General features: G+C 43.6%; 1 protein-coding gene across 1 annotated transcript in view; it reads left to right on the top strand.

The window, feature by feature from the left end:
• LOC143172213 (A disintegrin and metalloproteinase with thrombospondin motifs 12-like) overlaps positions 1 to 17,801 on the top strand; it is a 97,203-nt gene that overhangs the window by 34,261 nt on the left and 45,141 nt on the right. The window contains 5 exon segments of the mRNA XM_076361454.1: positions 3,421 to 3,617; positions 5,577 to 5,660; positions 7,979 to 8,103; positions 10,310 to 10,446; positions 17,390 to 17,441. Of these exon segments, the coding sequence (XP_076217569.1) occupies positions 3,421 to 3,617; positions 5,577 to 5,660; positions 7,979 to 8,103; positions 10,310 to 10,446; positions 17,390 to 17,441 (595 nt within the window).

Raw genomic sequence — 17,801 nt, 5'->3', positions numbered from 1 at the left:
ATGGAAGAGTGTGTGGAGGTAGGCTTTTCTCAGGCAGCACTGTGTGTTACTAGATCTCAAACCATCCATCACTTGGGTATTCCTGAACTGGTGGGCTCCTGGTCAAGATTTCCATTCCTGGACAACAGAGCACCTGGGATTTCTCAGCAAATCTGAAATCACTTGCAACACTTTCCTAATTTAAGGTAAAAGCAAGGTGAGATTTTTTTACTTCAGAATGAAAAGCTTAACAGAGCGATCGTCATTTGGAGAGACATAAAAGCAGAAGTAGAACCATGCTTTATAGCTGCCTGTATGTTAGTGTAGCTCAAGAGGTTCTCCCTCTTTGCTTCATCTAACTAAAAAAGCTGCCAGGAGACTGGGGATTCAGTCCTTAGATGGCACCCTGGTTCCAGGTTAGATCCCCGCACTGGAGGGGATCAGTCACTGAGGAGAGAGTTTCGTCTGCAGCATCCTCTTGCTACCTGGCATTAATTTTCACAACTCAGATCTCTCTTCTGAGATTTTCCTGCACTACATAGCCTTATGCTTAACTGGGATTCCAAACTTTTCCCTGAGGGTTGTTCACTGTTGCAGTCTGGATGGCTTTAAACATTTTTGCCTCCAGAGCTATCACCTGTCCAGACAATAAACAAAACTCTTTGCTAGATGTGAATACAAAACCTGACAGCTGGCGTGATGTTTTATTTGGCCATAAACAAATCACTTTTAACCAGCAGTCTGAACAGAATGTTTTGTTCAGATAGCTGTGGGGAAGGTTTTTCTCAGCACAAAACCCTTAAAAATGTAGATCCTGAGAACTGTGCTCCATAGAAAAAAGAATGCTGAAAAACATGCAAATGTATGAGAGAGGCTAATGAATGCAGCTCATAAATAGACCCTGATAGAGGTGACTATTGCGGTAACGTAATAAAGCTTGAGGAACACAGCAGGAGTGATGCTGCAGCCTGGGTTAGTGGGATTGGGTTAGAGGTTATAGCAATCATAGTCCATTTCCCTTCTCTTAAAACAAAACCCAAAAAATCCCAAACAAAAAAAACCCAAATAAACCACCTACTTTCTTTTCTTTGTCTTTACTCACAAATTATATTCTTCCATGTAGACAAGAAGCTATTTTTCCATGCAGTTCATTCTTCAAGATTAAGATACAAAAATGTATGCCTTTCTTTGAGTCCCTTGGCTTGGTGGGAAGGGAACTTTCTTTATTGACTAATGTTTTTACTAGTTGACATATCTACAGGACAGAGTCTGTTTGTGTGGGTGCACAGGATGACACTGACAAGTGATTTGGATTGGTAATCACAAAGGAAATTGATATTCTTGGGCTTTTTATTGTGACAGTGTATGGATAGTAAAAATTAGAAGCTTACATGTTTATTGGCATTTATTTACATTTATTAAAACTTTTCTTACATTCAATTAATATTTTATGCTGTTTGCCTTGCCAAGCAGGTCAAAAATCTTATGGTTCTTTGTCCTTCACAAGTAGTACTTTCAGCATCTTTTAAAATGTAAATGCCAGTTCATGCAAAAAGAAATCTACTTACAACTATTTTTAATTATTTATTTATTATATTCTAAATCTACAATATAGAATATGTGACATTCTGCATAATATATTAATTTAGCTTCGTACAGTACACTTTAAAAGGTGGTCCTGGGAGATACAGGTTTCCATTTAGTAGAATGAACCTGGCTGGAGTAGGTTTGTAGGTTTGTGTGCTTCTCGGTGGTATGTGCCCAGTGCTGGCTCAAATCCTGAACTGGTACCACAACGCAGTGCTAACTGATCAGTGTGTGTCAACTAATGGAGTTGCTGTGTACTGCACACTTGTGCATTGCAGCTCAGTTTTAAATGTGTAATGTGGCTGTTGTAGTTTTGATTATTAGTGTTTTCAATTTTAAACAATTTTTAAAATTTCAATTTTATACATAATGTGTTATCAGTACCAGCATTTCATTCTCTAGGCATCTTTCAGACTGACCTCAGAGAACCCATTTCTAAAAACCTGTGCATCTTCTGTTGCACATATACAATAAGCCAAGATATCAATCACCTTTTACAGAGAGATGTATTATACACATCATTAATAGTCTGATGGTGCCACATTTTGTAGACATGCAAGACGCTGTGATACATTCTGGCTGAACTTAGGTTTTCTAAAGGGCAAACAACACATTCATGACAAAGGCATAACAGACCTTCTGCTGGTGTGAACACAAGATTTGGGACCTAGCTGCCAGGTCATCCGTTCTTCAAGGGAAGAGTGGTTTGGGTAACTGTCCCTCAACACTCAGTAGTGCTGGGAGATGGAGGTAATGCTCAATAACTGTCCCCTGCAACGCAGTAGTGGGGGTAATGCTGGACAGGCTCTGTAAGCACTTTGAGGCAGGAGCTGTCTTTCTGGCCTGCGGATGTGCCCCGTCTGGAATAAGGACATCCTCTTCCATGAATGAGATGCCAAAGGACTACTGCCATATCTGTAATAGCAACAAATGCTCCTGATCCTTCCTAGGACTCAAGGGAATCCCAGCACCATAGAAGACTGGCTTCTGGGTTGGAAAAATGCCACCAGTTGCTGTCAAACTGGCATCTCTCGCTTCTTTTTCAGGCCTAGGGGTATTTACATTACCAGTATTTCCCTGGTAATACAGCCAGCTGGCGTTCAACGCTAGAATGAGCAGGAAAAATTAGGCCCACTGAGCACAGTGCAAGGTTGCTAGCAACTACAGAGCAGAGACTTCTTCCCAAAAGGATTTAGATGCACAGATCCCAAAAGTATAGTGGAAGTGCTAAGCGTCTCTCCTGTCAGTCAGACAAGATGACAGCAGCTGAGGAGCCCGAAGGTCTGCCTGGCTGGTATTTAGATAACACCTACTGGTGAAGCGTTCCCACTCTTCAGGGATATTTTCCATGCACAGAACAAACCGTTCATGGATGTGCCAAAGCACTGGGCTTAACTTGCCACCCTGCTGAGAATAAGAGCTGCCTGTGGAGAAAGCATATATCCCTTATCTTGAACTATGTACTGATGTCATTAGACAGTTTAGAGCCAAACCACAGAAGAGAAATTCCTTGAAAATAACATCCCCAATTCAATTTTTTTAGCTTGGCTCTGTCTCGCACCTTAATCCCTGGTGTAACTAGGGTATCTTTTTCTCTGTGGTAACTTTTGGACGCATGTTTAATCCATCTGGGGGGGGTATTCAGAACTTCACTGGACAGGGCCCTTAGCAGGCTGGTGTCACTTTAGAGTTGGCCCTGCTTTGGGTCAGGTAGGCGGCAGCCAGAAGTCCCTTCCAACCTATATCATTCTGTGATTCTGTGATGCTACCATTCTGTCTGCAAGTATTACAGCCATACACTTCAAATCAAGCTTGAAAATATTGTGAAGTCAGTGTTACTTCTTACTCTTCTAGATACCCTCAGCTTTTTCAAACAGCAGCAGCATCGGAGAGAGAGAAGGGAACAAAATCATATAGCTGTCAGAAAGGTTTCTCGGCGCTCTATCAGCAAGGAGCGATGGGTGGAGATGCTTGTGGTTGCAGACAGTAAGATGGTTGAATATCATGGAAGTGATCATGTAGAATCATATATCCTCACTATAATGAACATGGTATGTACAATATTTCCTTTTTTTAGATAGATGAATGAAGCAAATTTTAACTTATGTTACTGATCACCTTGAAACAAGTCTGTAACATTGTTCACTGAAAGAAATGGAATATCATTCATATACATTCATTAAAACTCTGTATTTTAAAGCATTTTTCCTTATATTTTGCATAGGCGTGATTTTTCTCTGGATTTTAAGTGAGAGAAGTTTCATAGCTATAAATTCTAGCACTAATTTTCTTTCCACTGAAATTCCCTGTCTCCTCTGGAACCTGTTGCTCATTGATGATTTTGGGTTGGTAGCTACAGCAACAGAGAGAAAATCTACAGTTTTAAGCATATAGATTCTTTCCCATGACTGTGGATAAGAAAGGCACACAGGAGCCCACTGGAAATTGTAGTAACTTAGCAAGAGCTAAAATATCAGTGTGTTACTGTTTTGGTCACAAATCCAAACAGCACCATATGAGCTACTATGAAGAAAGTTAACTCTATGCCAGTCAAAACCAGTACAACTGTTTTTCCAGATAAGTATCCTGCCTCTAATGCAAAGTCCATGTTTAAAAAAAAAAGTTTAACTTTCAGTGTTTTCCGATGTGGCAAGTTTCAAAATGTAAGTTGACCTGGGAAAAGCAATAGTGTTTCATGAGACTGCCTACAGATATGTCTTCTGTTATTATCTGTATCATAGTAGATATTGACCTTGGAGACTCTATTGAGGATGTCTTCTGTGTCCTTATCATGGTACGCGTGTAATATATGTGAAATTAATCACAATGTAATTCTAGCCATGGTAACCGATCTGTCCCTTATGTTTATACAGTATGTTCCTGACTGTGCCCCAAGTGGTCTGACTAGCTACTGAGGCAGTGAACCTGAGTAAACAGACACAAAGCTGACTTGAGCACGTGAGGTTTTGTCCACACAAGGAAAATATGTGAAATAAAACCCTGTCATGATCAGATTCAGGAACAAACAAGTCTTAACATTTTCTCTGCAGTCTGTACCGGAGATGTTAGGGTTACCCACAATGATTTAATTTCCAGTCTAATACCTTGAAAAAGACCCATATCCAAATCAGACTTTTGTAAACACAATTTCCACTTTATTTCGGTATTTTCTCCTTTAACAGTCTTCTCCAAAACAGTTTTGACCCAAATGCAATCCATTTTATCCATTCATATTTCTTGTGATATATGGCATAGCTCACATATAGATAGATTATGACTATCTTCTGTTCTGATTCACTTTCCTCCTGCCTAATTCAACATTGTGATGATGTTCATCACATTTTATTTGGGACAAATTTTTGCTGAGTTCAGTTCTTGCTCTTTTTTTATGTGGATTTTTTTTTAATGGATTCATTATCTTTGCTTTTGTTCTTAACATCCTCTTCTGTGCTGTGAAAACACAAGAGTATACATCATTTAACTGATTTCTGTTTGCCTAGCACTGACTTCTTTTTGCTTTCTGTGGCAGAAGCCGATTCCTATCAAATAAAAACAGGATGATTTGATATGCTGTTCTTTTGCACCCTGAGTGGACCTCTCCATCAGTGTTACGTGACTCTAGATGTTATGTTCTTTTCTGCTAATGTTTTTCAAGAACTCTGAAGTGGTTGAGCTGACAGTGAAGGATGCAAGCCCAAAGTTGGTGCATTTCTCTAGAAGGCAAATGGTCATAAAATAATCATCTTGTGTGTGCTTTTGCTCTTTAGCTTAGTAACTTTTGCCAAATCCTGTATCATCACTCATTTGGCAGAGCTGCCCTTTGCAATAGTTCTAGCATCTGTTGCATTTCAGTAAACTTTCAATGAAGCGCGTTGAGGATATTACAAACAAAACAACACCCCGACCCCAAGATGGACAGTGTGCTTGAAGTAAATGTCGTATTTTCTCTCTAAAGTCCTGTTCTGCTATAGAGGAATCAGTTAATCTCATACCTCCTGGCTCTGGCACAGGTTACAGGCTTGTTCCACAATCCAAGCATTGGCAATGCAATTCACATTGTGCTGGTCTGGCTCATCCTCTTTGAGGAAGAGGAGGTAAGGTTTTTATTTTCCTCAAAATGTCACTTATGAAACTTGGGAGTTCAATGCATTGAGGCATAATTATGGAGAGGAGGGTTTATTTGCTTAAAATAATGTGTTTATTTTACTCTTCTATTAATCTGTTGACTTTGGTATGTCTGTTTTTAGAATAAATGCTGCCCTGGATAGCAAAGTATTTAGCTTGTGACTTCAGGTATTTCTGCATAAAATTGCCAAGGAAAATGTAATTAAAATAGGCAAATTAGGCATGGGGAAATGGAATCTCCCCAGTGTCAAAAGAACATGGTGTGCTGGTTTTGGCTGGAATACAGTTAATTTTCTTCATAGTAGCTAGTATGGGGCTATGTTTTGGATTTGTGCTGGAAACAGGGTTGATAATACAGGGATGGTTTTGTCATTGCTGAGCAGTGCTTACACAGAGTCAAGGCCTTTTCTGCTTCTCACACCACCCCACCAGCGAGTAGGCTGGGGGTGCACCCCAACAAGAAGTTGGGAGGGGACACAGCCGGGACAGCTGACCCCAACTGACCAAAGGAATATTCCATACCATATGACATCATGCTCAGTATATAAAGCTGGGGGAAGAAGAAGGAAGGGGGAGACGTTTGGAGTGATGGCGTTTGTCTTCCCAAGGAACCATTATGCATGATGGAGCCCTGCTTTCCTGGAGACGGCTCTAAACACTTGCCTGCCAATGGGAAGCAGTGAATGAATTCCTTGTTTTGCTTTGCTTGTGCGTGTGGCTTTTGCTTTACCTATTAAACTGTCTTTATCTCAACCCACGAGTTTTCTCACTTTTCCTCTTCCGATTCTCTCCCCCATCCCACTGTGGGGGGAGTGAGCGAGCGGCTGTGTGGTGCTTAGTTGCCGGCTGGGGTTAAACCACGACACATGGGATGCCAAGGAAGACTAGATGAGAAACAGAAATTAATGTACACGTCATCACTCAGAATCTAATTACCTAGCATTACCTGAAGTGTATTATAAAGTGTAATGCTAGAATATTTGCAGGTCTCTGAAGAAGTAAATCTATTATTGTGCAGCTCCAACACACATTTTTCTTTTTAGATCTCTTCAAAACTCAAAAATGATGACTAAGTAGATGCTAATTGCTGTGAACTAGCTATATATTGGTAGTCTCCAATGTTTCTCATTCACAAATATGTTGCTACATGCTTAAATACATGCTGATTGTCATAATTTTATAGTTATTTTTAAAACACTCTGCATGACATAGCCTGCTCTGACTGCAGGAACACATTAAGGGGATTTTCTCAGTGGCTTATGGTTTATGACCACAAGCCAGATGGTCCCAATGCTATTGAAGGCAGTGAACCAAGCCATGAGGCCAGGCTATGTCTTCTGAAATAATTATTAGGATAGAGTCTATCCTAATAGTCCTCAGTGTAAGAATATGCAGGCCAAAAACTGTAGTTTGCATCTTAACAGGACAATTAGGACCTGAAGTCCATGGTGATCTCCAATTAAGTTTACTTGCTAAATTTCTGTGGCTGTTTTGAAAATAAACCATGGATTCCTATTCAGTTAAGCATGGCAATGTTGGAAGCAACGGTGATGGGCATCTTTCAAAATTTGGTTTTAAGTTACACCAAAATGACTATCTGGTAACAATGTTGTTTAGGTGCTTTGTAAAAAGTTCACTTTACTTAAATAGAGTAAACTGAGGCAAGATACAGTGGATGCCCCAAGACCAGAAATGAGAAAATATACTTTTGAATGAATTTATTTTGCATACTTTGTATTTCAGAAGAAATTGCAGTAACTTGCGTGTATACTGTATAATCATAAGATGAGGAAGAAACATCTATGACTGCATTGTCTCTCTTTGGAATTGAAAAATATTGTGAAAGAAATACACCCTTAGAAGCATACTTGTTCCCTAAGCATGAGATTGTTCACATAACACTGAGTGGCAAACTTGAGCATGAAGTTCCACACTAATTAATCTTTATCTTCTTTATAGCAAGAGGAAAACTTGCTTTCAAGAGAATATAAAATGTTTGTTTGGAAAATTAAATTCAGTTTTGGATTTTACGAAACTCACCAAAAAATATGTACATTTCTGCCTTTTATTTTTCCTTTAGCTGCACCTATTACAAAAATGTCACCATTTTAATGTAATATTCAGAATGTTAAATAGATGTCATTGCTCCTAATGATGGCTCTAGCTTTAGGCAAAAGGGTAATCAATTGCATTTCAAAGATTACCCAGCTTCACAGCTAACATCACTGACATGTTATTGCAACGTAGTGTGGTCTTTACAATAATATTTTCCTTCATTTCCCCTTAGCAAGGCTTGAAGTTAGTTCACCATGCTGATCAGACACTAGCCAGCTTCTGTAAATGGCAGAAGAGTGTCAATCCCAAGAGTGACGTCAACCCTACACACCATGACGTGGCCATCCTTCTAACCAGGTATGACAGCAGTTCAGCAGCTGTCACTGACTATTGTTTAGTTGCGGTTTTTTGTTGATGATATTATTTTTATAGGCTCATGTCATCATTTAGTTCATCCTGCATAGGACCCAGTAAAGTGGTCTGATGAAGACATGCTGTTTCTGAAACACAGTGTTAATGCAAAAATAATCTAGTGTGAGCGTGCCTGACACACAGGCAGAGAATATGAGCTATATTATAAAAACATGGGTTTAAGGTTAGACCTCCTGTACCTTTTAAAGGGATTGTTTTTCATTTGCTTTCAAGGTACGTATAACACTTGATGTATATATGTGGGTGTTTTATTAGAGATGTATCTTAGTCGGGAAATTGAGATCTGTATGTCCCAAGAGATTAGCAATTTGCAGAGCTCACGTCATTTCCTCCACTTGATCCTATCTCATTTTGTGCTCAGTCACTTCTCTATTCTTCTTTGAGGGAATATACCAAAACAACGTAGCATGTAGATGAAAAACTCCATAATGACAAATCCTAAAATAACATACAGGTGCAGTTCAGAATGGAAGAATGTTTGGTGAACACAGTACAATTTATTTTTAAGCTTTACAGTGTATGATTTTGTTGTGGTTTAACCCGGCAGGCAGCTAAACATCACACAACCGTTTGCTCACTCCACTCCCACCAGTGGGACGGGGGAGAGAATCGGGAAGAAAAAGTAAAATTCGTGGGTTGAGATAAAGACAGTTTAATAGGACAGAAAAGGAAGGGAAAATAATAATAATAATGATGATGATAAAAGAATATACAAAGCAAGTGATGCACAATGCAATTGCTCACCACCCACCGACCGACGCCCAGCCAGTTCCTGAGCAGCGGTCACCGCCCCTCGGCCAACTCCCCCCCAGTTTATATACTGAGCATGACGTCACATGGTATTGAATATCCCTTTGGCCAGTTTGGGTCAGCTGTCCTGGCTGTGCCCCCTCCCAGCTTCTTGTGCACCTCCAGCCTTCTCAGTCGGTAGAGCATGGGAAGCTGAAAAGTCCTTGACTAGTGTAAGCACTACTTAGCAACAACTAAAACATCAGTGTGTTATCAACATTGTTCTCATCCTAAATCCAAAACACAGCACCATACCAGCTACTAGAAAGAAAATTAACTCTATCCCAGCTGAAACCAGGACAGATTTTTAAATATTATCTCAGTATTTAAAGAGACACAAAATATTTTTTTATATGTGAGCAAGAGAGGCACAGAAAACTTAAAGGTGATGAGCAAGGTTACACAGGGAGTGTAAAGTTTGTGGCAGGGCACGAAACAGAACTTCTACAGGTCCATAAGAATGGATCCAGTCTGCACAGAACTGAGAGAAAAGATTGGGTCTAAGGTCTGCAAAAAAAAAGTCCTAAGTTAAAGTCTGTCAGGCAAAAAAAAAAAAAAACAACACAAAAAAAACCCCTCAAGTGGTACAGTAAAGAAGAGTCAACAAATCTTAAAATGAGAATGAGAAAAAGAAGTCTCACAATGATGCATGGTTTACCTCTCCAAATAAACAGGCTTCAAACAGTTCATTTGAATGAAGCTGAGGTATGGTTGGGTGAACAGTGTTGGATAGCCATTCTGGCAGCCCTTCAGTGGCTGCAAATGCATTGTACCTGGCAGTGGTGCTATAGAGGATCTAAATCCCTGTTCTTCTTAGTAAATCTGCCACTTACCCTAAGAGAAGACTCTATCATGGTGAGATGTTCCTCGGCCGAAGATCCTGGGATTCGGCTGTGCTGCCCTCAGCCTGCTGACAGAACTGGGAGAAGGAAAACCACCCTGACCCTCACAGGAGATCTGTCTCATTCCCTCCTTTACAGATTATAGACTTTGGGATCACCATCAGACATGTACTAGAAAACTTTAGATGTGCTATAATCAAAACACTGTCAGAGGTGGAGGTTTTAAAACTTTTTTCTTATGCAAGCTGACAATAAACATACGTATTTAGGCACTACAGCAATGTAAATATTGACTACAAATTATAGCAGCATAATATGATAGTAGCAGAACAAGTGCATGTCGTTGTTGCATATATGTTTGTAAAAATGTTAACACTATGCTTTGCTTAAAATACAAATTAGCACTAATATATTATAAGATGGAGACTTACCACCCAATGTAAGTGACACTCTACAGTTGTCTTTAAGCTCTTTTGGCACGTCTTTTTTTGTGATTCTAGAAAGGATATTTGTGCTGGCATGAATCATCTGTGTGAAACCTTAGGTTTGTCTCATCTGTCAGGCATGTGTCAGCCTCACAGAAGCTGTAACATCAATGAAGATTCTAGCCTTCCATTGGTGTCGTGGTTTAACCTCAGTCAGCAACTGAGCACCACGCAGCCGCTCGCTCACTCCCCCCACCCCCGGTGGGATGGGGGAGAGAATTGGAAGAGCACAAGTGAGAAAAACTCGTGGGTTGAGATAAAAACAGTTTAATAATTGAAATAAAATTATAATAATAATATAATAATAATACACAAAGCAAGTGATGCACAATGCAATTGCTCACCACCCGCCGACCAATGCCCAGCCAGTCCCCGAGCAGCGGCCCCCCCGGCCAGCTTTCCCCAGTTTATGTACTGAGCATGACGTCACATGGTATGGAATGTTTCTTTGGCCAGTTTGGCTGTGCCCCCCTCCCAGCTTCTTGTGCACCTCCAGCCTTCTCAGTCGGTAGAGCATGGGAAGCTGAAAAGTCCTTGGCTAGTGTAAGCATTACCTAGCAACAACTAAAACATCAGTGCGTTATCAACTTTGTTCTCATCCTAAATCCAAAACACAGCACTGTACCAGCTACTAGGAAGGAAATTAACTCTATCCCTGCTGAAACCAGGACAACATCCACCCCTTATTCTATACCATCTGCGTCATGCTCAAGTCTCATATTTTCCAGTACATTTTCATTAATCACCACCCCTTTTTTTTTTAATATATATATATACACACACAGAGATATCATTCCCTTAGTCTATGGGCTGTCCCTATAAAATATTCAGTGAGTTCATTTAGTCCATGACTTGGGGCTCCATCTGTTGTAATAATCTTCCAGGGCAGGAAAGATGGAAATGGTACGCGGTGTTGGATTGTTTCATGTTGAAGTCAGTTCTGGTTCCATCGTCACTGTGCTTTGCTTGGTTTCATCGAAGTTATTCTTCATTAATCTGGGTGATTCTTATTGTAATATCAGTAGTATGGCATATAATATTATGCAGTACTTAACATCACATAATTCAGAACATTGGCTATTCTCACCCAAAATCAAATCCCCTTGAGGTACACATCGGACTTCCCCATCCTTCCGCGTTATCCACCAAGGGCACCCAGGTCCTTGAGCAAAAGCAATCCCACGGATGGGTTTGCCTTTGCCCGAGGCAGGAATAACCCAGACTGTTTTCCCCAACATATTTTTTATGTGCACTACAGGGACTTTATCCCCTTCTACAGTACGTAAAAGTTCTGACTGGGCAGGGCCAGCTCGATTGGCAGATCCCCTCGTGTTGACTAACCAGGTGGCCTTTGCTAAATGCGTATCCCAATGTTTGAATGTCCCACCACCCATTGCTCTCAGCGTAGTCTTTAACAGTCCATTGTATCGTTTGATTTTCCCAGAGGCTGGTGCATGACAGGGGATGTGATACACCCACTCAATGCTGTGCTCTTTGGCCCAGGTGTCTATGAGGTTGTTTCGGAAACGAGTCCCGTTGTCTGACTCAATTCCTTCTGGGGTGCCATGTCGCCATAGGACTTGCTTTTCAAGGCCCAGGAGAGTGTTCCGGGCAGTGGCATGGGGCACGGGATATGTTTCCAGCCATCCGGTGGTTGCCTCCACCATTGTAAGCACGTGGCGCTTGCCTTGGCGGGTTTGTGGGAGTGTGATATAATCGATCTGCCAGGCCTCCCCATATTTATATTTCAGCCGTCATCCTCCATACCAGAGAGGCTTTAACCGCTTGGCTTGCTTGATTGCAGCGCATGTTTCGCATTCATGAATAAACCTGCGCAATAGTGTCCATGGTCAAGTCCACCCCTCGATCACGAGCCCATCTGTATGTTGCATCTCTTCCTTGATGGCCTGAGGTGTCATGGGCCCACCGAGCTAGAAATAATTCACCCTTATGTTGCCAGTCCAGATCCACCTGAGCCATTTCAATCTTAGCAGCCTGATCCACCTGCTGGTTGTTTTGATGTTCTTCAGTGGCCCGACTCTTGGGTACGTGAGCATCTGCGTAATGGACTTTTACAACCAGGTTCTCCACCCGGGCAGCAATATCTTGCCACAATGCGGCAGCCCAGATGGGTTTGCCTCTGCGCTGCCAGTTGCTCTGCTTCCATTGCTGCAACCACCCCCACAGGGCATTTGCCACCATCCATGAGTCAGTACAGGGAGAGAGCACTGGCCACTTTTCTCGGTCAGCAATGTCTAAAGCCAGCTGGATGGCCTTTACTTCTGCAAATTGGCTCGATTCACCTTCTCCTTCAACAGTTTCTACAACTTGTCGCATAGGACTCCATACAGCAGCTTTCCACCTCCGATGCTTTCCCACAAGACGACAGGACCCATCAGTGAACAGGGCATATTGCTGCTCATTTTCTGGTAGTTCATTATACATTGGGGCCTCCTCAGCATGCATTACCTCCTCCTCTGGCGATATTCCAAAATCTTTGCCCTCTGGCCAGTCCATGATCACTTCCAGGATTCCTGGGCGACTGGGGTTTCCTATTCGAGCCCGTTGTGTGATCAGTGCGACCCACTTCCTCCACGTAGCATCAGTTGCATGATGTGTACAGGGGACCCTCCCTCTGAACATCCAGCCCAGCACCGGCAGTCGGGGTGCCAGGAGGAGCTGTGCTTCAGTGCCGATCACTTCCGAAGCAGCTCGAACCCCTTCATATGCTGCCAATATCTCTTTTTCAGTTGGAGTATAGCGGGCCTCGGATCCTCTGTATCCCCGACTGCAAAACCCTAGGGGTCGACCTCGAGTCTCCCCTGGTGCTTTCTGCCAGAGGCTCCAGGTAGGGCCGTTCTCCCCGGCTGCGGTGTAGAGCACATTTTTTACATCTTGTCCTGCCTGGACTGGCCCCAGGGCTACTGCATGAACTATCTCCTCTTTAATTTGTTCAAAAGCTTGTCGTTGCTCAGGGCCCCATTTGAAATCGTTCTTCTTCCGGGTCACTTGATAGAGAGGGCTTACAATCAGGCTGTAATTTGGAATGTGCATTCTCCAAAAACCCACGACGCCTAAGAAAGCTTGTGTTTCCTTTTTGCTAGTTGGTGGAGACATGGCTGTTATTTTCTTGATCACATCCATTGGGATCTGACGACGTCCATCTTGCCATTTTATTCCTAAAAACTGGATCTCCTGCGCAGGTCCCTTGACCCTACTTTGTTTTATGGCAAAACCAGCCTTCAGCAGGATTTGGACTATTTCCTTCCCTTTTTCAAAAACTTCTCCTGCTGTGTTGCCCCACACAATGATGTCATCAATGGATTGCAGGTGTTCTGGAGCTCCACCCTGTTCCAGTGCAGTCTGGATCAGTCCATGGCAAATGGTGGGGCTGTGTTTCCACCCCTGGGGCAGTCGGTCCCAGGTGTACTGGACGCCCCTCCAAGTGAAAGCAAACTGTGGCCTGCACTCTGCTGCCAAAGGGATTGAGAAAAACGCATTAGCAATATCAATTGTGGCATACCACTTGGCTGCCTTTGACTCCAATTCGTATTGAAGTTCTAGCATGTCCGGCACAGCAGCACTCAGCGGTGGCGTGACTTCATTTAGGCCACGATAGTCTACTGTCAGTCTCCACTCTCCATTAGACTTCCACACTGGCCATATGGGACTGTTAAAGGGTGAATGAGTCTTGCTGATCACTCCTTGGCTCTCCAGTCGTCAAACCAGCTCATGGATGGGAATCAGGGAGTCTCGGTTGGTGTGATATTGCTGCCGGTGCACCGTGGTGGTAGCGATTGGCACTTGTTGGTCTTCGACCTTCAGCAGCCCCACAACAGAGGGGTCCTCCGAGAGACCAGGCAAGGTGGACAGCTGTTTAATTCCCTCCGTCTCCAAGGCAGCTATACCAAAAGCCCACCGGTACCCTTTTGGGTCCTTGAAATACCCTCTCCTGAGGTAGTCTATGCCAAGGATGCACGGAGCCTCTGGGCCAGTCAAAAGGGGGTGCTTCTGCCACTCATTCCCAGTTAGACTCACTTCGGCTTCCAATACAGTTAGCTGTTGGGATCCCCCCGTCACCCCAGAAATACAGATGGGTTCTGCCCCTATATAGCTTGATGGCATTAGGGTACACTGTGCACCGGTGTCTACTAGAGCCTTATACTCCTGTGTGTCTGATGTGCCAGGCCACCGAATCCACACAGTCCAGTAAACCCGGTTGTCCCTTTCCTCCACCTGGCTGGAGGCAGGGCCCCTCTAATCCTCATCACAGTATTCATTTCTCATTTCTTGTACGTACGAGTCAGAAGTCTCTTCATTAAGATCAGAAGTCAGATCAGCCCTTCTACTCTGTCTGGGGAACTGCCCGCTGGAAACTGGAGCAGCAATTTTCCTGGAAGAACCTCTTTCTGTGATTGTTTTCCCTTGCAATTCGCGTACCCGTGCCCCTAGGGCTGCCGTAGGTTTCCCATCCCACTTCCTCATGTCCTCTCCGTGGTCACGCAGATAAAACCATAGGGTGCCCCGTGGTGTGTACCCTTTATGCTGTCTCTCTTGAGCAAAAGAACGCTGACTCCTAATAGCCGAGATACTGGTCCGTACAGGTGAGGAGTAGGACCTATCCTCTCTGAGTTGCTGATCTCCCGGGACACTTTCTCCACAGCTGAGACGAGGGAGGAAGAGAGACTTTCCTCATATTGCCGGAGTTGACCAGCCAATTCATCCACCATTTGTTCCTCTCCATCTTTCCAGGTCATCACTGCCAATGAATTGGCGTATGACGATGGTGCGCTCCTTACAAATTTCCGCCACATGGGTCGTGTGCACTTGACTTCATCTGGATCTTTGGATAGCTGTTCATTGTTCAGGTCATCGTAAATCACCTCCAGCACAGCTAATTCCCTCAGGAACTGGATACCCTTCTCCATGGTGGTCCACTTGCCTGGGCGACATATGACATCTTCCTTAAAGGGCTACCTTTCCTTCACGCTTGACAAGAGTCGCCTCCAAAGGCTAAGGACTCGTGTCCCTTTTCCAATCGCTTTGTCAATGCCCCTTTCCCTAGGAAGGGATTCCAGCTGCTTGGCTTCTTTACCGTCTGATTCTAGGCTACTGGCCCCATTATCCCAGCATCAGAGCAGCCAGGTGACAATATGCTCGCATAGACGACAGCTGAAATCTTTTCGTATATCTCGCAGCTCACTCAGGGATAGAGATCAGGTGGTCACTGCCTCATTTATGAGTTCTTCCTCTTCCTCCTCCCCAATCAGCGGCTGACTCTCCTCCCCCTGTTCTCGTGATGGCCCTTCTCCAGGGTAGTCTGCCTCTTCCACTTCTGGAAGTGGAATGGAGCCGACTTCTGCTTCCATGATTTCTTGTTGTGTACAGGGGCGACTGATACCAGCATAGGCTGGTTCTTTGGTTCAGCCACAGGGCGTGTCGCCGGGGTCTGAGTGGCCGCAGGGCCTGTCGCTGGGGTCAGAGTGGCCGCAGGGCCTGTTGCCGGAGTCTGAGTAGCCGCAGTGCATGTCACCAGGGTCTGAGTGGCCGCGGGGCCTGTCGCTGGGGTTGGAGTGGCTGCAGTGCATGTCGCCAGGATCTGAGTGGCCGCAGAGCGTGTCGCTGGGGTCGGAGTAGCCGCAGAGCGTGTTGCCGTAGTTTGAGTGGCCACAGGGCGTGTCGCCGGAGTCGGAGTGGCCGCAGTGCATGTTGTTTTACCGTCAGATCCAGAGATCTTCTCTTCCCTTTGAGAGTACTGATTAGTGTTGAACAGGGCTCGGTAGGCATGGGCCAGGCCCCAGCACGTTGCAATGATCTGCATCTCTCTGGAGTTGCCAGGGTGACAGCATACTTTGTCCAAAATATTCTACTAACTCTTCAGGATTCCGCACTTGCTCAGGGGTGAAGTTCCAAAACACTGGGGGTGCCCATTGGCCTAGGTGCTTGCCCATCTTGTCCCACACACCCTGCCACTCATAGCTATTCAGCCTTGGGGCAGATCTCTGGATGATATTCTTAAATTGCTTACCAACTTTAGACAAAACCGAAACAATATTCCCAAGAAGTACCAATAGAAGTATCTGAACTACGCAAGGATGTTCAAGATACTGAAAAGTTACTGTAATGAAGGAGGAAACATCATAGAAGAAGGTAGTGACACTGCCATTCTCTATTTCCTCCGGAAAAAAACTCTCAGAAAAGTTACTGCAATTGCTAGTTGTCTCCACGAAGTGGTATCCGTGGTACAGTAACGTCTTCATTGCGAAACGTACATACCACGCTAACGCCAAGGTCAATGTTCTAAAAACAAACCTCCCAAGCGAGACATCACTACTCACTGCAGACCACAGCAAACTGCAAAAACCAACACCAATCTTTAACATGTACTGCAGGAAAAAGAGCACGATGCAGATTATACAAATCAATATCGAGAACAGAGAAACCAACATTGTGACCCACAACTATTAACAGATATAAGTTCCTTAATACACTCCGGTTAATCTGTTATTATCTCAAACCCTTCGTGCCCCACGTTGGGCGCCAAAAAGGACGGTCGTGGTTTAACCTCAGTCGGCAACTGAGCACCACGCAGCCGCTCGCTCACTCCCCCTCCCCCCGGTGGGATGGGGGAGAGAATTGGAAGAGCACAAGTGAGAAAAACTCGTGGGTTGAGATAAAAACAGTTTAATAATTGAAATAAAATGATAATAATAATAATATGATAATAATAATAATACACAAAGCAAGTGATGCACAGTACAATTGCTCACCACCCGCCGACCGATGCCCAGCCAGTCCCTGAGCAGCGGCCCCCCCCGGCCAGCTTTCCCCAGTTTATGTACTGAGCATGACATCACATGGTATGGAATGTCCCTTTGGCCAGTTTGGCTGTGCCCCCCTCCCAGCTTCTTGTGCACCTCCAGCCTTCTCAGTCGGTAGAGCATGGGAAGCTGAAAAGTCCTTGGCTAGTGTAAGCATTACCTAGCAACAACTAAAGCATTGGTGTGTTATCAACTTTGTTCTCATCCTAAATCCAAACCACAGCCCTGTACCAGCTACTAGGAAGGAAATTAACTCTATCCCTGCCGAAACCAGGACAATTGGCTTTCACTATTGCTCATGAACTTGGACACAGTTATAGTTGAAAGTGAAGGGGGACCTAGCTGAGTTTAATTTACTATTTTTATATTAATACTCAAATTGCCAGACAGAAACAAAACAAGGAGTGAGTTAATGTCTTTATTTTTAAAATCAAAACTGTGTTTGGTTTTTCTAAGCAAAGGAATAAGAAAGAGATTCTTAAGCCTTTGACCTTTGTTTATACTTACAACTATTCAGTCTACCCCTTTTAACAGAGTCTGCTAGGGCAGTACATCAGGATGAAATAATTAAACTACAAAGAAACAGCACTTAATCGTGCTTTTTATGCCTTAACTTTTCTCACATGCTCACTTTTCCAAGCATATACTGAATTACTATGCGATTACTTTAGATGATCTCCAAATCA

Source organism: Aptenodytes patagonicus, chromosome W (assembly GCF_965638725.1).
Source record: "Aptenodytes patagonicus chromosome W, bAptPat1.pri.cur, whole genome shotgun sequence".
NCBI lineage: Eukaryota > Metazoa > Chordata > Aves > Sphenisciformes > Spheniscidae > Aptenodytes > Aptenodytes patagonicus.
Note: the sequence above shows the minus strand (reverse complement) of the source record. Positions and strands in the feature narration are given on the sequence as shown.